General features: G+C 39.6%; 1 protein-coding gene across 1 annotated transcript in view; it reads left to right on the top strand.

The window, feature by feature from the left end:
* The window catches only part of LOC136858399 (nose resistant to fluoxetine protein 6-like), a 176,963-nt gene that overhangs the window by 110,381 nt on the left and 49,020 nt on the right, over positions 1-17,562 (top strand). Inside the window, exons 5-7 of the mRNA XM_067137917.2 lie at positions 4,143-4,310; positions 4,664-4,757; positions 10,883-11,011. Of these exons, the coding sequence (XP_066994018.2) occupies positions 4,143-4,310; positions 4,664-4,757; positions 10,883-11,011 (391 nt within the window). The remainder of the gene's footprint in view (positions 1-4,142; positions 4,311-4,663; positions 4,758-10,882; positions 11,012-17,562) is intronic.

Here is a 17,562-nt window from a genome sequence, read left to right as displayed (position 1 = left end):
ACCTGATTCAAGAACTGGAAAAAATCCAAAGAAAAGCAGCTCGATTTGTTCTGGGCGATTTCCGACAAAAGAGTAGCGTTACAAAAATGTTGCAATGTTTGGGTTGGGAAGAACTGAGAGAAAGAAGAAGAGCTGCTCGACTAAGTGGTATGTTCCGGGCTGTCAGCGGAGAGATGGCGTGGAATGACATTAGTAGACGAATAAGTTTGAATGGCGTTTATAAAAATAGGAAAGATCACAATATGAAGATAAAGTTGGAATTCAAGAGGACAAACTGGGGCAAATATTCATTTATAGGAAGGGGAGTTAGGGATTGGAATAACTTACCAAGAAAGATGTTCAATAAATTTCCAATTTCTTTGAAATCATTTAGGAAAAGGCTAGGAAAACAACAAATAGGGAATCTGCCACCTGGACGACTGCCCTAAATGCAGATCAGTATTGATTGATTGACATATACCACAGGATTTCTTTTACTTGCCAGTAAATCTACCGACACGAGGCTGACGTATTTGAGTACCTTCGAACACCACCGGACTGAGCCAGGATCGTCGAACCCGCCAAGTTGGAGTCAGAAGGCCAGAGTCTCAACCGACTGAGCCACTCAGCCCGGTTATAGCTTAATCAGTCTAGCCAACCCCGTATATCAGTACCTAGCTCCGGGTAGCTACCTAACGCTTACACGGAGGCGATAGCACGCAAGCCAAAGTACCAGCTGATTTACTCGTCCGAGCAGTCATCTATTTTATCAGCAGATGGTTGAACCGGCCCTTAATCAGCGATATCATAAACTGCGAAGGAAAAAAAGAAACGCACGAAAGGAAGGGAGAGTTTATGTTTATGTTTATGTTTCGGGATTGACCCTCCCATACGTATGGAGAAATTAAGACTGGTAATAAAAACCAAACTGAAACTACACAAATTGGTTTCTACCGGACGAGCTGGCCATACGGTTAGGGGCGCACAGCTGTGAGGTTTCATCCGGAAGATAGTGGGTTCGAACGTCACTTTTGGCAGCCCTGCAGATTTTTTCCGTGGTTTCCCATTTTCACACCAGGCAAATGCTGGAGACTTTACCTTAATTTAAGGCCACGGTCGCTTCCTTCCCACCCCTAGCCCTTTCCTATCCCGTCATCGTCATAAGACCTATCTGTAGCAGTGCGACGTAAAGCAAACTGTAAAAAGAACATTTTAACAGCTTTGAGGAAGCGGCAATCTGGGGAAATTTAAATTAGGAAGAATGTTACATAAATTGAAATAGAAAAGATTAGTACACATTTTCATCATTCGAAAACATTATGAACACCATTGAAGTACATTATTTTATTACTTGTAATATTCTGTATTCCTTCCTCACTACTCAAGAAAATGACAAACAAATGATTGCTATAGAATAACTAGGTAAAATATTTCACGTTCTGCAAAGATCTGTGAAAGCATTTGCACTAATGTTCGCACAAAATCTTTGTTAATTTGAATGTCAAACATGGCATAATCCGCCGGAATATTATAGTTATTGATCTTGGTTATGCAGCTGAAAGGAAAACCTACGAAGCACATAAAGATGATACTTGAGGGTAGAACATCCTATATAAGGTAACTTATTTCTCTTACAAAATAAAAAACCTGAACAAATTTTGTGGGAAGATTACATGTAGAAATATTGAATATTTCTCTTGGGCTTCTTCTACTTCCAACTGATATATCTCATGTGGTTTAACCAAACATTATTTTCTTTAAAAATGCATTTTGATCACACATACGTATATCTTCGTCATTTAATGAGCATGAAAGCATGACGAACTTCTCACTGAGCAGAGGGAGAGACACAAAGGGAAACAAGAAGCTTCTCATTCACAAATGAAGATATTTTCAGAGAAATCCAACTGCTTCAGCAAGGAAAAGCAGCAGGAAGTGATCAAATTACTGGCGAGGTGATAAAGACAATGGGGTGGTACATAGTGCCTTATTTAAAATTTCTCTTTGACTATGTCATAAATACTATAATCTATCAGCTTCATTGTCCGTATTGATGAATTAAGAATGCATACTTGCATATGTCATAAATAATAGTGTAATACCAAAGGAATGGAAGGAATCTATAATAATACTAATTTATAAACAAAAGGGTGATAAAAGGAAACCAGAGAACTACAGACCAATCAGCCTGACCAGTATAGTTTGTAAAATACTGGAGAGTTTAATAGCAAAGTACATCAGAGGGATATGTGATGATAAAAATTAGTTCATGAGGAGCCAGTATGTATTTAGAAAGAAATTTTCTTGTGAGGCACAACTGGTGGGATTTCAGCAGGACATATCAGATGAATTGGATTCAGGAGGCCAGTTAGATTGCATAGCCATAGGTCTTTCCAAAGCCTTTGATAGAGTGGAACATGGAATATTATTAAAGAAATTGGAGGGAATAGGATTGGACGTAAGGGTTACACGTTGGGTAAAAACATTTCTAAATTCAAGGGTTCAGAAAGTCAAAGTAGGAATTAATGTATCGCAGGAAGAGAAAGTTTGGAAGGGAATTGCACATGGTAGTATAATCGGTCCGTTACTTTTCTTAATATACGTAAATGATTTAGGGAACAATATAACATCAAAAATAAGATTGTATGCAGATGATATAATTGTTTATAGGGAAATAAATACCATTGAGGATTGTTCAGAATTACAAAGGGACCTTGAGAGTATCCAACAATGGGTTGAAGAGAATAACATGAAGGTTAATGGAGGCAAATCAATTGTTACAACATTTACAAACAGGAGTTTTAAAACTGAATTTGAATATACTTTGGATGGGGTAGTTATCCCATAAGATGGCAAGTGCAAATACTTAGGTGTAAGATTTGAAAGTAATTTGCACTGAAGGGTCATGTGGATGACATTGTTGGGAAAGCATACAGATCGTTACATGTCATAATGAGGCTACTTAAAGGATGCAACAAAGAATTAAAAGAGAAAAGTTACTTAAGTATGGTTCGTCCATTATTGGAATATGCAAACAGTGTTTGGGATCCTCACCAAGAATACCTAATAAAAGAAATAGATAGTGTGCAGAGGAAAGCAGCAAGATTTGTAACAGGGGATTTCAGGAGAAAGAGTAGTGTATCAGATTGTTAAAGGAACTAGGGTGGGAAACTTTAAGTAAGAGAAGGGAGAAAACTAGACTTATAGGATTATATAGAACCTATACAGGAGAAGAAGCATGGGGAGATATCCGTGAGAGGCTTCAGTGGAAAATAATTATATCGACAGGACTGACCACAAATATAAAATTAGAAGGAACTTTAGCCGAAGCGATTTGGGTAAATTTTCATTCATTGGGAAGGGTGTGAAGGAGTGGGAACAGTTTACCAGGGGTAGTGTTTGATCCTTTTCCAAAATCTGTACAGATATTCAAAAAGAGAATAAACAACAACAGAGAAAATAAATGAAATGTTAGAGAGCATTCGACCAGTGCAGGTTAATGTAAATAAAAAATCTGTGTGAATAAATTAATTCCATCCCCTGGTCTAAGGAGTTTGGACAGCCAAAGTAAGGGATTGCCTGTAGGGGTGAAGTACAGTGGGGACTTCGAGGGCCCTGGGACCGCTACGGTAGCTGTGAAGGCCTTTCAGGAACTCTGAAAAGTGGTGGTAAAAGGGGCTCTGGTTAAGACGCAGCAGGTCGTTATGCTACTTAGGTTCCAGAATGGGTAAAGAAAAGAAAAAGTAAATAAATGCAATGTAAATTTTAATCTTATACCAGTTGTACAGTATCATTTGATGTAATTCCACATACTGTATATCAGTCGACTATATTTGTAAGTAGTACAGGAGATATTATAAGTAGAATTTTGTAAACAATGTAAATTTATTAAGGATGAGCTGTGTGTTAAATAGAAAATAATTGTTAGCGTAAATTATATAATATTGTATTATAGGAAAATTTTATTCTCTTGTTAATTTAATATTTAGTGCTTGACAATAATGCATTTTAGTGTACCATTTGCCACCGAGGTAGACACCTCATTTGCAAATAAAGAGATTTTGATTTGATTTGAACTATAGTTTCTACAAAGTGATCCCGTGTAAAGTGGTTTTTTCTTCGTAACGAACTGTACTTACCTCGGGCTTACTTTTGTGTTTCAGGAATACTTTCAAGGATGATACTCTCCTTCTCAGTGAAACTGAATCTTGAGACTATCTGTGATCCTAGTGTAGGCGTCGACACCATCCCAATCATTCACGGCTTGAGGTTTCTGAGCATGCTCTGGGTCATCTTGGGTCACACATGCATTATAGCCTTCGAATATTCAGGCAAGTAGTACCAACAATGAATTAAAACCATATAAACTATTACAATCCGTATCGCACATCACCTTATTCAAAAGAGTACTGCATTTTGTTAGCCTCTTTTACGGGGAATAACCCTGTGAAATGTTGCCATTGAGCTTTCACGTCGCGTACTTATAGATATGATACTGCATAGGCTTTTGGGCTTACGTCGTAAGCATAAGCCCAAAAGCCTATCCAAAACCCTGTGAAATATTTACTGGCAGATTAAAGAACGCCTTCTGGAGCAATACTTTGGCTCTCTGTCGTCAGAAAGAAACACTAACACTTAAGGGGAAGTTAATTACTTGGAATAAAAATAATAATTATTATTACAGACAACAGGACTTATCGGGAGGTTGCAGAGGAGAATTTTCTAATCCAGACTGTAACTAAAGGCGCATACGCTGTGGATACCTTCTTCTTTATAAGGTAAGAGTTGACTTCATCATCATACACTAACTGAAGGCTATTTTGAGAGTCTAGAATTATCTCATGAGGGCAATTAATGACATGTGTTGTCCGATAGATCGTGATTGGTTCAAGTACATTGGCATTAACGGTGGGGGCCTGGCCTCGCGACACCCAGTCCGGCCCGAAATCAGGATGAGGTTTGATCTGGATTTTAGATTAGAATCGAATAAAGAGTGATAAATTTAAAAATAGTAGCATAGTACGTGTATGTGGTAAGTAATGGGCCAGCTGCTAGGCTGAATGGTAAACGTAGTGGCATTCGGTTCATAGGGCCCCAGGTTCCATTTGGGGCCGAGCCGAGTGCTGGTTAATTTCTCTAGCTCGTGGGCTAGTGTTTGTTATTATATTAGTACACTAGGATGTCTTCGCTTACACACATCACACTACCAACCACCACAGAAATACTAGTGAATACATCATCCTCATATGATTAGTGCGGGGAGGTTATTCGACCGTAAAACTGAGTTTCACCCGCATTAGTGCCCACCCAAGAAAATTCTTGGCAAGAAAGATAAAAGCTCTCTGGTAAATACAAGTTACTTTGATTTGAAATAATGGATTTTTGTTATCAAGTTATTCAGAAAAACTTTGGTTCTGTATCTCTCATTGTTGACGGCTTATTGTATTAATACACTCGAAGTAATGCCCGTAACACCTTCGAACCTGAATTCTTTTGGTGGAAAGAAAGAAAGAAATGTCTTTTACGCTAATTATTCTATATATACATGTTTTATAACAAATTAAAAATTTGGTTGACCTGATATATACCATTCCAAAAATAGAGTATGTACAGTATACTGTACATCAGGATTCTAGTGTTATGAAGTTCCGGTATTCTACACTCATGTTCTGAGACTAGAGATAGGAAGTTCATATTCACAGGACATGTGCGAAAGTATGTTCTAAACAAATGATTAGCATTTTAACTATGTCGGCTTTCGGGTTCAAGGTCCACACCGAAATATCGGCGCACCACCACCGACTGGTAAAATGTGCCTTGTCGCTATAAACCGAAGGTAATGGATCAGTGTGACTTGAGCAGACGTACCGTCAAATGAGTAAGTTTGAAAGAGGGTGTATTATTGACATGAGAGAACGTGATGCATTCATCCGGGAAATTGCTGCTCCTGTGGGACGAAGTGTGTTGGCAGTGCAATGGGTGTGTACATAATGGTTCACAGAAGGTCGTGGAACACGACGAGCTGGGTCTGGTCGCACCACCCAGACCACCCCCCAAAAAGATCTGCGTCCTCCTCGGTTCTGGCGCAACAGTGGAACTGCGCAGCATATTGTACACTATCAGGAGTGACAGTTCGTCGCCGTTTATTACGGCCTGGGTTACCGGCATATCGTCCACTTCTATGCCTACCTTTGACTAATGTGCATAAACATGCTAGACTGCAGTGGAGCATGGAACGACGCCACTGGGGACAGGAATGGCAGCAGATAGTGTTTTTGGACAGATCCAGATTCTGTTTGTTTGAAAATGATGGCCGTATTTTGGTTCGCCGCAGACAGGGAGAGAGGCATCACAGCGACTGCATTTGCACAAGACATACAGTGCCAACTCAAGGCCTTATGGCGTGGGGTGTTATTGGGTAAAACCACAAATCACAGTTGGTGCGTGTCCAGGGTACTTTGACCAGTTTGACCTACTTGCATGACATCCTGCGACCCGTAGCCATACCCTTTCTGCACTACACCCCAGGCGCCATATTTCAGCAGGGCAATGCGCGACCACATATTGCTGTACGAACACGTGCCTTCTTGTTGTCAAGGATGTCAGACTGTTGTCCTGGCCGCCCAATCACCGGATTTGTCGCCAATCGAAAATGTGTGGGATAGTGTGAAACGACGGGTGCGGCGCTGTGACCCAATGCCAACTAACAAATATGAACTGTTGATCTAGGTGAATGCAGCATGGATGGCTATACCCCAGGATGTCATTCGCGCCTTATACGCGTCGATGCCATCACGCATGGACATGCTGAACCTAGGTGGCTGAAATGCTAATCGCTTCTGCAGAACATACTAATGAACATGTCCTGTGGATATGAACTTCCTATCTCTAGTCTTTTAAGTTGTTCTGTTTTTATGAACATGAGTGTACTTACACGCATTAGACTGTTTTCTTGAGTCTTGGGCAAATAATAACATTGAGTTCCATATTAGATAAATGAATAATTGATTGTTTTTTAAATTATTCACATTCATTAAGCCTGTTTACAAATATATACAATTATTTGCATGAGTCCGGCTCCATGGCTAAATGGTTAGCTTACTGGCCTTTGGTCAGAGGAGTCAGGGGTTCGAGTCCCGGAAGGTTCGGGAATTTTAACCATCATTTGTTAATTTCGTTGGCATGGGGGCTGGGTTCATGTGTCGTCTTCATCATCAAGACGTGCAGGTCGCCTATGGGGGTCAAATCAAAATAACTGCACCTGGCGAGCCGAACACGTCCTTGGACACTCCTGGCACTAAAAGCCATACGCCATTTCATTTCATTTCATTTGCATGAACAGAAATAAATTAATTTCAGTTTCAACAATCATTTCATCACTTTTGAAACAATGCAAAACAGTTCCTTTTCCTGTTGGTGCACAGGTGAACTTCAAATTTCCTGCAAAATATATGTGACCGTTGCATACGGTTGACTTGTTTACATCGAGTGGGCTGCTTCTTATCATCATATTCAGGCAAATGGTCCACAGTAACTGTCTGTACTTTTCTCAGAGGTCTCGTCTCTTTTCTCTGTTGTTTGGTTGATAATGAAAAATATCCAGGGATTCGTCATTTGGTACCCTCACAAGGCTTATCATCCCTTATAAAATCTTCAGCCACTTCCAGCCTTAACTCCAGCAAATCAGAAATACGGTCATATCCATCACCACTAGCATTGTTAGAACTTTCTAGATCACCTGATTCCCTCGTCTCAACGTCATCTCATAAAATAACTTAAACCCATAGAGTTAAAGATAGTAAAGTGTATAGGAACTTTTCGAGAATTAAGCTCTTACGATAATCACTACCGTATACCCTCTTCAGTTATGAACGCTTACGAACACGCTGTGTAGGTATTTTGCGCTGGTGCATTTCGACTGACTCATTAACCTCTGTATCACTTGCCAAATCTTCCAGATCAGATACATCTCCGTTCTCCAATAGACTGAGAATTGTATTTACATCATTTGGATGTATTCGTGATGAAACTGAAATTCACCCTGCAAATTTTACAGGTTATACCAATAAATATAGCACCATGCATTTTCAGGTTATGTGTTGCATATATTGTCTAGTGTACATATATTGGCATTAGCCTGTGTACGAAATCCTATGACAAAAGAGTTGGCTAAACTCATGCAGTGTAATAACTTGATCACATTAATGTACACCTCTTGGGAGACCCGATGTGTAGTATACTGTACATGGCTAAAGAAATGCATAATATACTATTTCTACTCCAAAGCACTCATAGTAATTGATCAAATTATCATTTACAAACATTATTCTTCCGTTTCTATACGCTGGATAACTTGATTATGTTACAAAAATATAATTTATCTCTCTCACTTAGCCTACCTGACTGATTAATCTGTTGCTCTGCCATATTTTCTGTTTATCTTTATAATTCATGGAATTGTGTATAGATGTAACTCTGACCACAAATACAGCACAGACAATACATGAACGTAACCAGGGGCCAAAGAAAACTAGGAAAGAGACCAAGAAAGAAAGAAAAAAGGATCTATAATAAATAAATGTTATTCTGATTTGAAATAATAGATTGTTTTGTTGTCAAGTTATCCAGAACAAACTTTGGTTCAGTATATCTCATCGTTGACGGCTTATTGTATTAATGTACTCGAAATAATGCCCGTAAGCAGCACTTCTAACTTACATAATCTTCTTCTTCTTCTCCAACACTGGTTAACTGTATGCCTCCACTCGCACGTTTCTTAACTTCTTTCCTCCATCATGTTATTTCCAACTTTATGAGCTACACTATCAAGCCACCAATCCACTATTTACTCCTTTCTTCTTCTCTCATCCGATTCAAGACATATTATGACAGACCAAGGTTGCCACAAATGGCACTTTTGTCATTCTTCATTTTCTAGTACGTCTTTACTTTTTATGGAAATCAAGTATATTTTCCCGTGAGTTTCATAACAAATTTATTGATTTATATTCATAATAAAAACAATTGCATATCCTTATTTTTAAAATGTCATTTCTGCTGTTCTCTCGAGTTCGTCTGAATAGCTGGCAAATCCCAAATGCTTCCATAGCGTTTTTTTTTTTGTTCCGGCACACGAATGCTGTTTACGTTATCTTTCATACATCACATCATACACCATTTTTACGTGAATCTTCCGCGTATTTTTTCCAAATAGTGGAGAAGATTTCAAATCATAAATGTTTGCAGAATGTTATTGCAAACACAGGTGAAAACATATAAACTACTTTTACATTATACAACCTATGTTTGAGATATAGTACTATTAACTTGCATTGTATATCAGAACTAAAGCGTACTTAATGAAATACTAGGAATTCAATAATTAAAATATTATCAATTAATATTCAGAATCAAATAACATTTATTACTTCTCATTTTAATTCTAGTATCTGTAGGCTAACTATCTATCGGGCTATGCGAGGAGTGACATAACCACGATGAAATACCACTTGTTTAGTTAAAATACTCGTGTTTTCAACATCACAGGACATACTATTAACTGTACAAGTCCAGTCTTCAAGTACACACAATTCAATACATCAGCTTACTACCTCTTGAAACATCTGTGCTACGACTGACTTCCAATTGAGTGCTACATCCAACTCATACACACTGCGAGTGATTGGGACATAGCTCACATACATACACACAGCTGAATGAGGCTACATATACATAACACCACAGAGTAAATGCCTCTTTCAAAGAGTCCTCAATATGAGGGAACATTGATCCCTACAGTATCGACCTCTTTGACAAATATTTAGTTGTTAATTTTCTTTTCTTGCCATGCGCCTACAGCAATTATCAATGCAAAATCAAATAGGGGAAATACAGCAGTTGGTTTAATAGTGGATAAGAAATTAGGACAACGGGCGTTGTAAACAGGTTAATGTTATCAGAATACACTCCAAACCACTGCTCACCATAATAGCACAGAATCGAGGACTGTGAAAAAGAATCAGCAATCCATAAAGGAGTGAGGCAGGGCTGCAGGTTTTCCTGTCTCCGTTTAGATGTTTGTAAGAACAGACGGTAAAGGAAATCAGAGAAGAATTTGGAAAATGAATCACAATCCAAGGAGAGGAAATCAAACCTCAGAGATTTGCCGATAATACTGTCATTTTATCTGAGCCCACAAAAGATCTGGAGAAATTGTTGAATTTTATGGAAACTACCTTGAAGAAGGAGTACAGCATGAAAATAAATACATTCAAAACAAATTTAATGGAATGCAGTCGAACGAGGTCAGGTGATGTAGGAAATATTAGATTAGTAAATAAGTCCTAAATTAAATAAATTAATATTGTTACTTGGATAACAGAATAACGAACGATGGCAAAAGTGAGAACATAAAGTGCGGACTAGCACAAGCAATGAAAACCTTTTTAAGGAAAGATACCCAGAACATGTTCAGTTAGAGTTTGAGGAAAGTGTAGGTGGTAAGAACTGTAAGGATAGACCAAGACATGTATATAGTGAACAGATGTAGGGTGAAATAGTTACGAAGAAATGAAAAGATTAGCACAGGATAGGATACCATGACGGCTACATCAAAGCAGTCAATGGCATAATGACCCAATCAACAATAACAACAACGACAACAAAACAGATGAAAATATTGATTCATGCCATCACGTTAGTCTACTGATTGGTCGATTGATATTCATATCAATATAATCGGTAACAGAGGTCAACATTTGATTTATCCAAATTTTACTCGGTTTTAAGCGAGCTTCTCTAATCCGAACCACTACGCCAAAACACAAATAGTTACTACTAACTGACTGATTAAATAGCAAATAATTAAATCGAGTTACTTATCAGTTCGTTTTCTGTATTTCAGTGGACTCCTCGTGTCATTCTTGTACTTCAGAACCATCGCCAAGGTCGATGTGACTAAGCTAACGAGGTCTACAGGAGTTACGTCTAACATTCTCCAGTTCCTGGGTCTACTTATATACCGCTATTTGAGGTATGGTATGAATATTTATTTATGTTTTGGGCTGAACCGAAAGTTCTTAGAGTTTTATTTTATGGTTAGTACTTAAGAAAATCGCATGCACTCATTTAAACCACCTCCATATTTCTTCCATGATTCTTGTCCATCTTACTGAAGATTTTAAAATTACGTCCACGTCCACGTAGATCTGGAGGGTCGGAGGAGAAATCACCTTAGTACTTAACTGAAGATTTTAATTCACTAAATGATTATTCCGTTCAAGCAATACTGCAGAGAGAAGTGGAAGTAGGAAGGTGCAATGTTCCACCAACATGCCGGTGCGTTATGATTATGACGTCCTAACTGATGTGATCACATATGAAGTCTCATATTTTCCTGGAGAGGCAAACTACTCTTCCTGTTCGCTAGTTCAGGCCTCATCTCTCGTTTCGGTGTAATTTTTCAATTTACTACCTGCACTTTATAATTGAAGGCCACCTACCAAAACTCAATGAGAACATAGCCTAGATCTTGTACTTATAGTGGCTGAATTTAACAGGAAAATGCTGTCAAATGTCACCCAGGAAGTGATTACAATTTATGATTCATTTTTAACGAGTACAGTTGCATACGGAAAGTTTAAAGTTACAAAAACTAAACCCGTGATCTGTACAATTCATTAAAGATCTTGACCTGCCAAGGCGACTGTTGCCTTGACAGGTAGATAGTACAGGACCGAGCTCGATAGCTGCAGTCGCTTAAGTGCGGCCAGTATCCAGTATTCGGGAGATAGTAGGTTCGAACCCCATTATCGGCAGCCCTGAAAATGGTTTTCCGTGGTTTCCCATGTTCACACCAGGAAAATGCTGGGGCTGTACCTTAATTAAGGCCACGGCCGCTTCCTTCCCACTCCTAGACCTTCCTTGTCCCATCGTCGCCATAAGACCTATCTTTGTCGGTGCGACGTAAAGCAAGTAGCAAAAAAAAGATAGTACAGGGTCACGTGGCCACTTTTATTGCTTCGCTCTCTTGGCTAGACTCAGAATGTTCACTTTTTTCAGACAAGCCATTACATGTTCTAAATAATGCAATTATACATTAGGTTTTCATCCTGGTATACATTTTATTTGCTCAATTTTCTTTCTGAAATCTTTACAGTGTTGCCTGTCTGTCTGTTAGGTCATCAGCCCAGAAGCTGGTTGGATCCTCAAATAGCACCACCAAAGGCTATGCAGTTATAGGAAAACCACAAAAACCAATGGCAGAGCCCAAATGAGGCATACTAGGCAAGATGTGGAGTGATGTAGTTTGCCATTGCTTTCCTCACTGGGTCAGAAAGTGCCACTGCAGCACGACTGATCCTATGAGCAACACCTTTCATAACACTCAGACGCTAGATGTGCGCCAAATGTCATTACTCAGCACCACCCATACCCCAGCAGCTTCCATATTGTCACAGTCATGGATGAGACTGGGACTTCTGTGGAAGCTACACTTTGCTCTGGCCTGTGCCAAGAGACGGATACAAAAATACTGCATCCACCAAGAAATGGCAACAGGCGGGACAGTGTTGGCTACCGATGAAATATTTATTAAAAAGGAGCCAGGGGCATAGGCAGGGCGGGGGTTGTTGCTGGGGATTAAAATTCACCCACATGGAATTAAAAAAAAAAAAAAAAAACAGAAACTGACAATGAACATAAACAAAGTAAACATTCAGAGCCATAATTGTAGAACCAAGAAATCTATAATTCACTTCTATCAGTGTCCTTATAATGACAAGTCATGCATGCACCTTGATTGTGTTCTACCATCATTTTGTAATTATAACCCTCTCGCCACCTCCATCGGACGATCCTGGCTACGCTACTGCTTGGAGCTTTATACGCTTAAGTATAATTTTGTGCATTAATTTCAGAAGAGAAAAGCAAATCCCTTTTTCCAAACATGAAACACATTTTCTTTTACGATTTGCTCTACATGACACAGATACAGACAGGTTTTATGGCGACGATGGGATAAGAAAGGGGTAGGCGTGGGGAGGATACGACCGTGAACTTAAATTAAGGTACAGCCCCAGCATTTGGCTGGTATAAAAATGGAAAACCACGGAAAAGCCATCTGATAGCTACGTGATCTAAACCACGCAGCAACTCGCTCAGTATGAAATCGGTGTTGCCCATGTTCCCCCAACAGGTGACAAACTATTCGAGAAAGCTGCATCACATGAAACAAACCCACCAGCTGGATGGCACCGGCCTTTGCACAGATACTCTGGTCAATGGCGAAGAGAATGTGAGAAAAACGTTGTACACTTCGAGTTCCTTCTTTAGATGTTTGTAAGGTGGACAAGAATGGCTCTATCAAGCAGGATGATAAACTTACTTTTATGGGGAGTAGCGTTTTTTTTTACTTCGCTTGCACTTACCGGGTGAACGTCTCGACCTCGACCTCATGTTGCTTGATAATAAATTACTACTTTGTCTTCGTCTGTAAAACTTTAAAATAATGCGTGTACTTTTGAAACACTCTGTATCCCTGGCCCGTACCGTTGTGGGGGTTAATTTTTTAAACAATTTAACGCGCAAATAAGTCTATTTTGCCGCCTCTGTGGTGTAGTGGTTAGCGTGATTAGCTGCCACCCCCCGGAGGCCCGGGTTCGATTCCCGGCTCTGCCACGAAATTTGAAAAGTGGTACGAGGGCTGGAACGGGGTCCACTCAGCCTCGGGAGGTCAACTGAGTAGAGGTGGGTTCGATTCCCACCTCAGCCATCCTGGAAGTGGTTTTCCGTGGTTTCCCACTTCTCCTCCAGGCGAATGCCGGGATGGTACCTAACTTAAGGCCACGGCCGCTTCCTTCCCTCCTCCTTGCCAATCCCTTCCAATCTTCCCATCCCTTCACAAGGCCCCTGTTGAGCATAGCAGGTGAGGCCGCCTGGGCGAGGTACTGGTCATACTCCCCAGTTCTATCCCCCGACCAAGTGTCTGAAGCTCCAGGACACTGCCCTTGAGGCGGTAGAGGTGGGATCCCTCGCTGAGTCCGAGGGAAAAACCGAACCTGGAGGATAAACAGATGATGATGATGATGATAAGTCTATTTTGCCGCGTCAACCCGGACTGCAATGATTGTGCAGCTCTCGCAGATTGTTTTCTTATAGTTTATTTTCCTTTGTTTTTTAAACATTTTATTTAGGTTCTTGTCTGTCGACCAAGCAACCACCATACACGTATACATAAATAGAGCAATTATTAGGAAAATAACATAAACTTTTGAAAAAATCTCAATAAACCAGTCACAGATGAAAGAAAAATGTACAGTTTTAGCAACTCAGTCTCGCAACAAGCTACCTCTGTGGATGCGTGGTAGAGTGTCGGCCTCAAGATCCCAAGATAGTGGGTTCAATCCCGGCAGAGGTAGTCGGATTTTTGAAGGGCGGAAAAAAGTCCATTCGACACTCCATGTCGTACGATGTCGGCATGTAAAAGATCTCTGGTGATACATTTGGTGTTTACCCAACAAAATTAATTAAATCTCAGCCATAGACGTCCAAGAGAGATCCGGTTTACTTTGTCTGCCATCTAGGGGACCTAGAGTAAAACGGAACGTCGAAATTGACGAGCAGACAGCCAGGTGGCATCAAATCGAAATGTCTGCAAAACGGTAGCTGAGGCCATACGATTATTATTATTATTATTATTATTATTATTATTATTAGTCTAGCAACTCAGTGTTGAAAACATCCTAGGGATATGAGCTACGAATTTTACGTCAATAAAATCCTTTTCTTAATAATTGTTATCCGGTCGCTTAGTTTGCCTTTTTCTACCACTACGAGCGCTAATACGAATCAATGTAGAGTTTCACTTAAAGCCTTATAAGCCGGGCTGAGTGACTCAGACGGTTAAGGCGCTGGCCTTCTGACCCCAACTTGGCAGGTTCGATCCTGGCTCAGTCCGGTGTTATTTGAAGGTGCTCAAATACGTCAGCCTCGTGTCGGTAGATTTACTGGCACGTGAAAGAACTCCTGCGGGACTAAATTCCGGGACCTCGGCGTCTCCAAAAACCGTAAAAGAGTAGTTAGTGGGACGTAAAACAAATAGCAGTATTATTATTAAACCCTTATAACTACATTCGGTGCACTCATTTTATTTATGTAAAGAAGTTAATTTGGTTAGGATTTGAATAAAAAGGAAAACGAGTAAACAAACAAGTGATTTTAGGATGTTTCCCGGGAACAGCGTTTGGGCCGGAAGTGATTTTCTAACATAGTTTTTTAGTTTGAGAGAGCTATTCAAGACTCGCAATTTGAATCCTTTCCGGCCTTTTAGCCTTTCAACTTTCGGCACAATTGAGGAAATTGATTAATTTTACTTTTCTCGTAGTATGGGGACCCCTACTTTGTCTGCTACGAAATATTTTCAACATTATAAAGGCAAACGAACAGAAAACAAAAATGAAATTATTTTTTTTTGCTAGGGGCTTTACGTCGCCCCTAGCAAAAAAAAAAAAATGAAAATTCAACACTTTCTGATATTCCCCTTGAGGTCTTCCAAATAACACTTATTTAGAGGTTTGTGGAGTGGTTTTCTGATTTGTTATTGTGTTTTAAAAGTTGGATGGTGTTATCTCCAGGGCCTGTGACTTTGGTTTCGAGATTCTTGCACTGTAGATGAAGTTTATATTGTGCCCTACGTGTTGGCCATTTTGTTTTCGTATTGTTAGCTATTGATTATACCTTTTCTATTTGGTGGTCGTCAGAAAGAAAAATATGTGTCAAACAAGGGAACCTCAGTGGCGCGCGCATCAACTATGATGATGTACCACGTCTAGAGCTTACATACTCAATGTATGCTGCGCAGTCCCATCACGTTAATGCCATTTTAATAATTTAGTTTAGTCATAAATTGCTACCACTGAATTTATTTAGACCTTCGGCCTCTTGTTCAGGCTGTAGTAATGTTAAGGATATCTACGAGATCATATCAATCAGTCATCAATCAGTCACTACCGATCTGCATTTAGGACAGTCGTACAGGTGGTAGATTCCCTGTCTCTTGTTTTCCTAGACTTTTCTTAAATGATTGCAAAAAACTTGAAATTTATTGAATTTTCCCCTTGGTAAGTTATTCCAATCCCTAACTCCCCTTCCTATAAACGAATATTTGCCCCAATTTGTCCTCTTGAATTCCAACTTTATCTTCATATTGTGATCTTTCCTACTTTTAAAGACACCACTCAAACATTCGTCTACTAATGTCATTCCACGAAATCTCTCCACTGATACCTCGGAACATACCACTTAGTCGAGCAGCTCCTCTTCTTTCTCCCAACTCTTCCCAGCGCAAACTTTGCAACATTTTTGTAACGCTACTCTTTTGTCAGAAATCACCCAGAACAAATCTAGCTTCTTTTCTTTGGATTTTTTAGGTTCTTGAAACAAGTAATCCTGGTGAAGGTCCCGTACGCTGGAACCATACTCTAGTTGGGGTCTTACCAGAGACTTGTATGCTCTCTCCTTTACATCCTTACTACAACCTCTAAACACCCTCATGACCATATCCATAGATATGTACCCTTTATTTACAATCCCATTTATGTGATTACCCCAATGAAGATCTTTCCTTATATTTACACCCAGATACTTACAGTAATCCCCATAAGGAACTTTCACCCCATCAACGCAGTTATTAAAACTGAGCGGGCTTTTCCTATTTGTGAAACTCACAACCTGACTTTTAGCCCCGTTTATCACCATACCATTGCCTGCTGTCCATCTCACATTATCGAGGTCATTTTGCAGTTGCTCACAATCTTGTAACTTATTTATTACTCTATACAGAATAACATCATCCGCAAAAAGCCTTACCTCCGATTCCACTCCTTTACATATATCATTTATATATATAAGGAAACATAAAGGTCCGATAATACTGCCTTGAGGAATTCCCCTGTTAATTATTACAGGGTCAGATAAAGCTTCACCTACTCTAATTCTCTGAGATCTATTTTCTAGAAATATAGCGACCCATTCAGTCACTCCTTTGTCTCTTCCAATTGCACTCATTTTTGCCAGTAGTCTCCATTCATCCACCCTATCAAATGCCTTAGACAGGTCAATCGCAATACAGTCCATTTGATTCCAGAATCCAAGATATCTGCTATATCTTGCTGGAATCCTACAAGTTGAGCTTCAGTGGAATTACCTTTCCTAAAACCGAATTGCCTTCTATCGAACCAGTTTTTAATTTCACAAACATTCCAGCCACTTTTCTGGTTCTGAACTTTTGTATCTTATTGCAAATGTTTTTGTTATCATACGCAAATCCGTAAATGGATTTGCCGAATTCTTGTCCAAATCAGTAAACCTTCTCCCAGGTCCAAAACACCCCGCCACAAAATACTTTGAAGCTAGGAAGGCTAAACGTGATGCTCTGATTTCAAAGATGTTATATGAATCAATCTAACCCAGAACGCGCGACCAAAAGGGACCGAGAGAAGAGGCGCAATAAATACAAATACGAAGAAATGCAGTTTCTTTACTACAATCAAAGGAGAAAAGCTTGTAATTTTAGTGTTCAAGATA

The sequence above is a fragment of the Anabrus simplex genome, chromosome 1, assembly GCF_040414725.1.
Source record: "Anabrus simplex isolate iqAnaSimp1 chromosome 1, ASM4041472v1, whole genome shotgun sequence".
In the NCBI taxonomy this organism is placed as follows: domain Eukaryota; kingdom Metazoa; phylum Arthropoda; class Insecta; order Orthoptera; family Tettigoniidae; genus Anabrus; species Anabrus simplex.
This window is presented reverse-complemented; position numbering and strand designations above follow the sequence as displayed.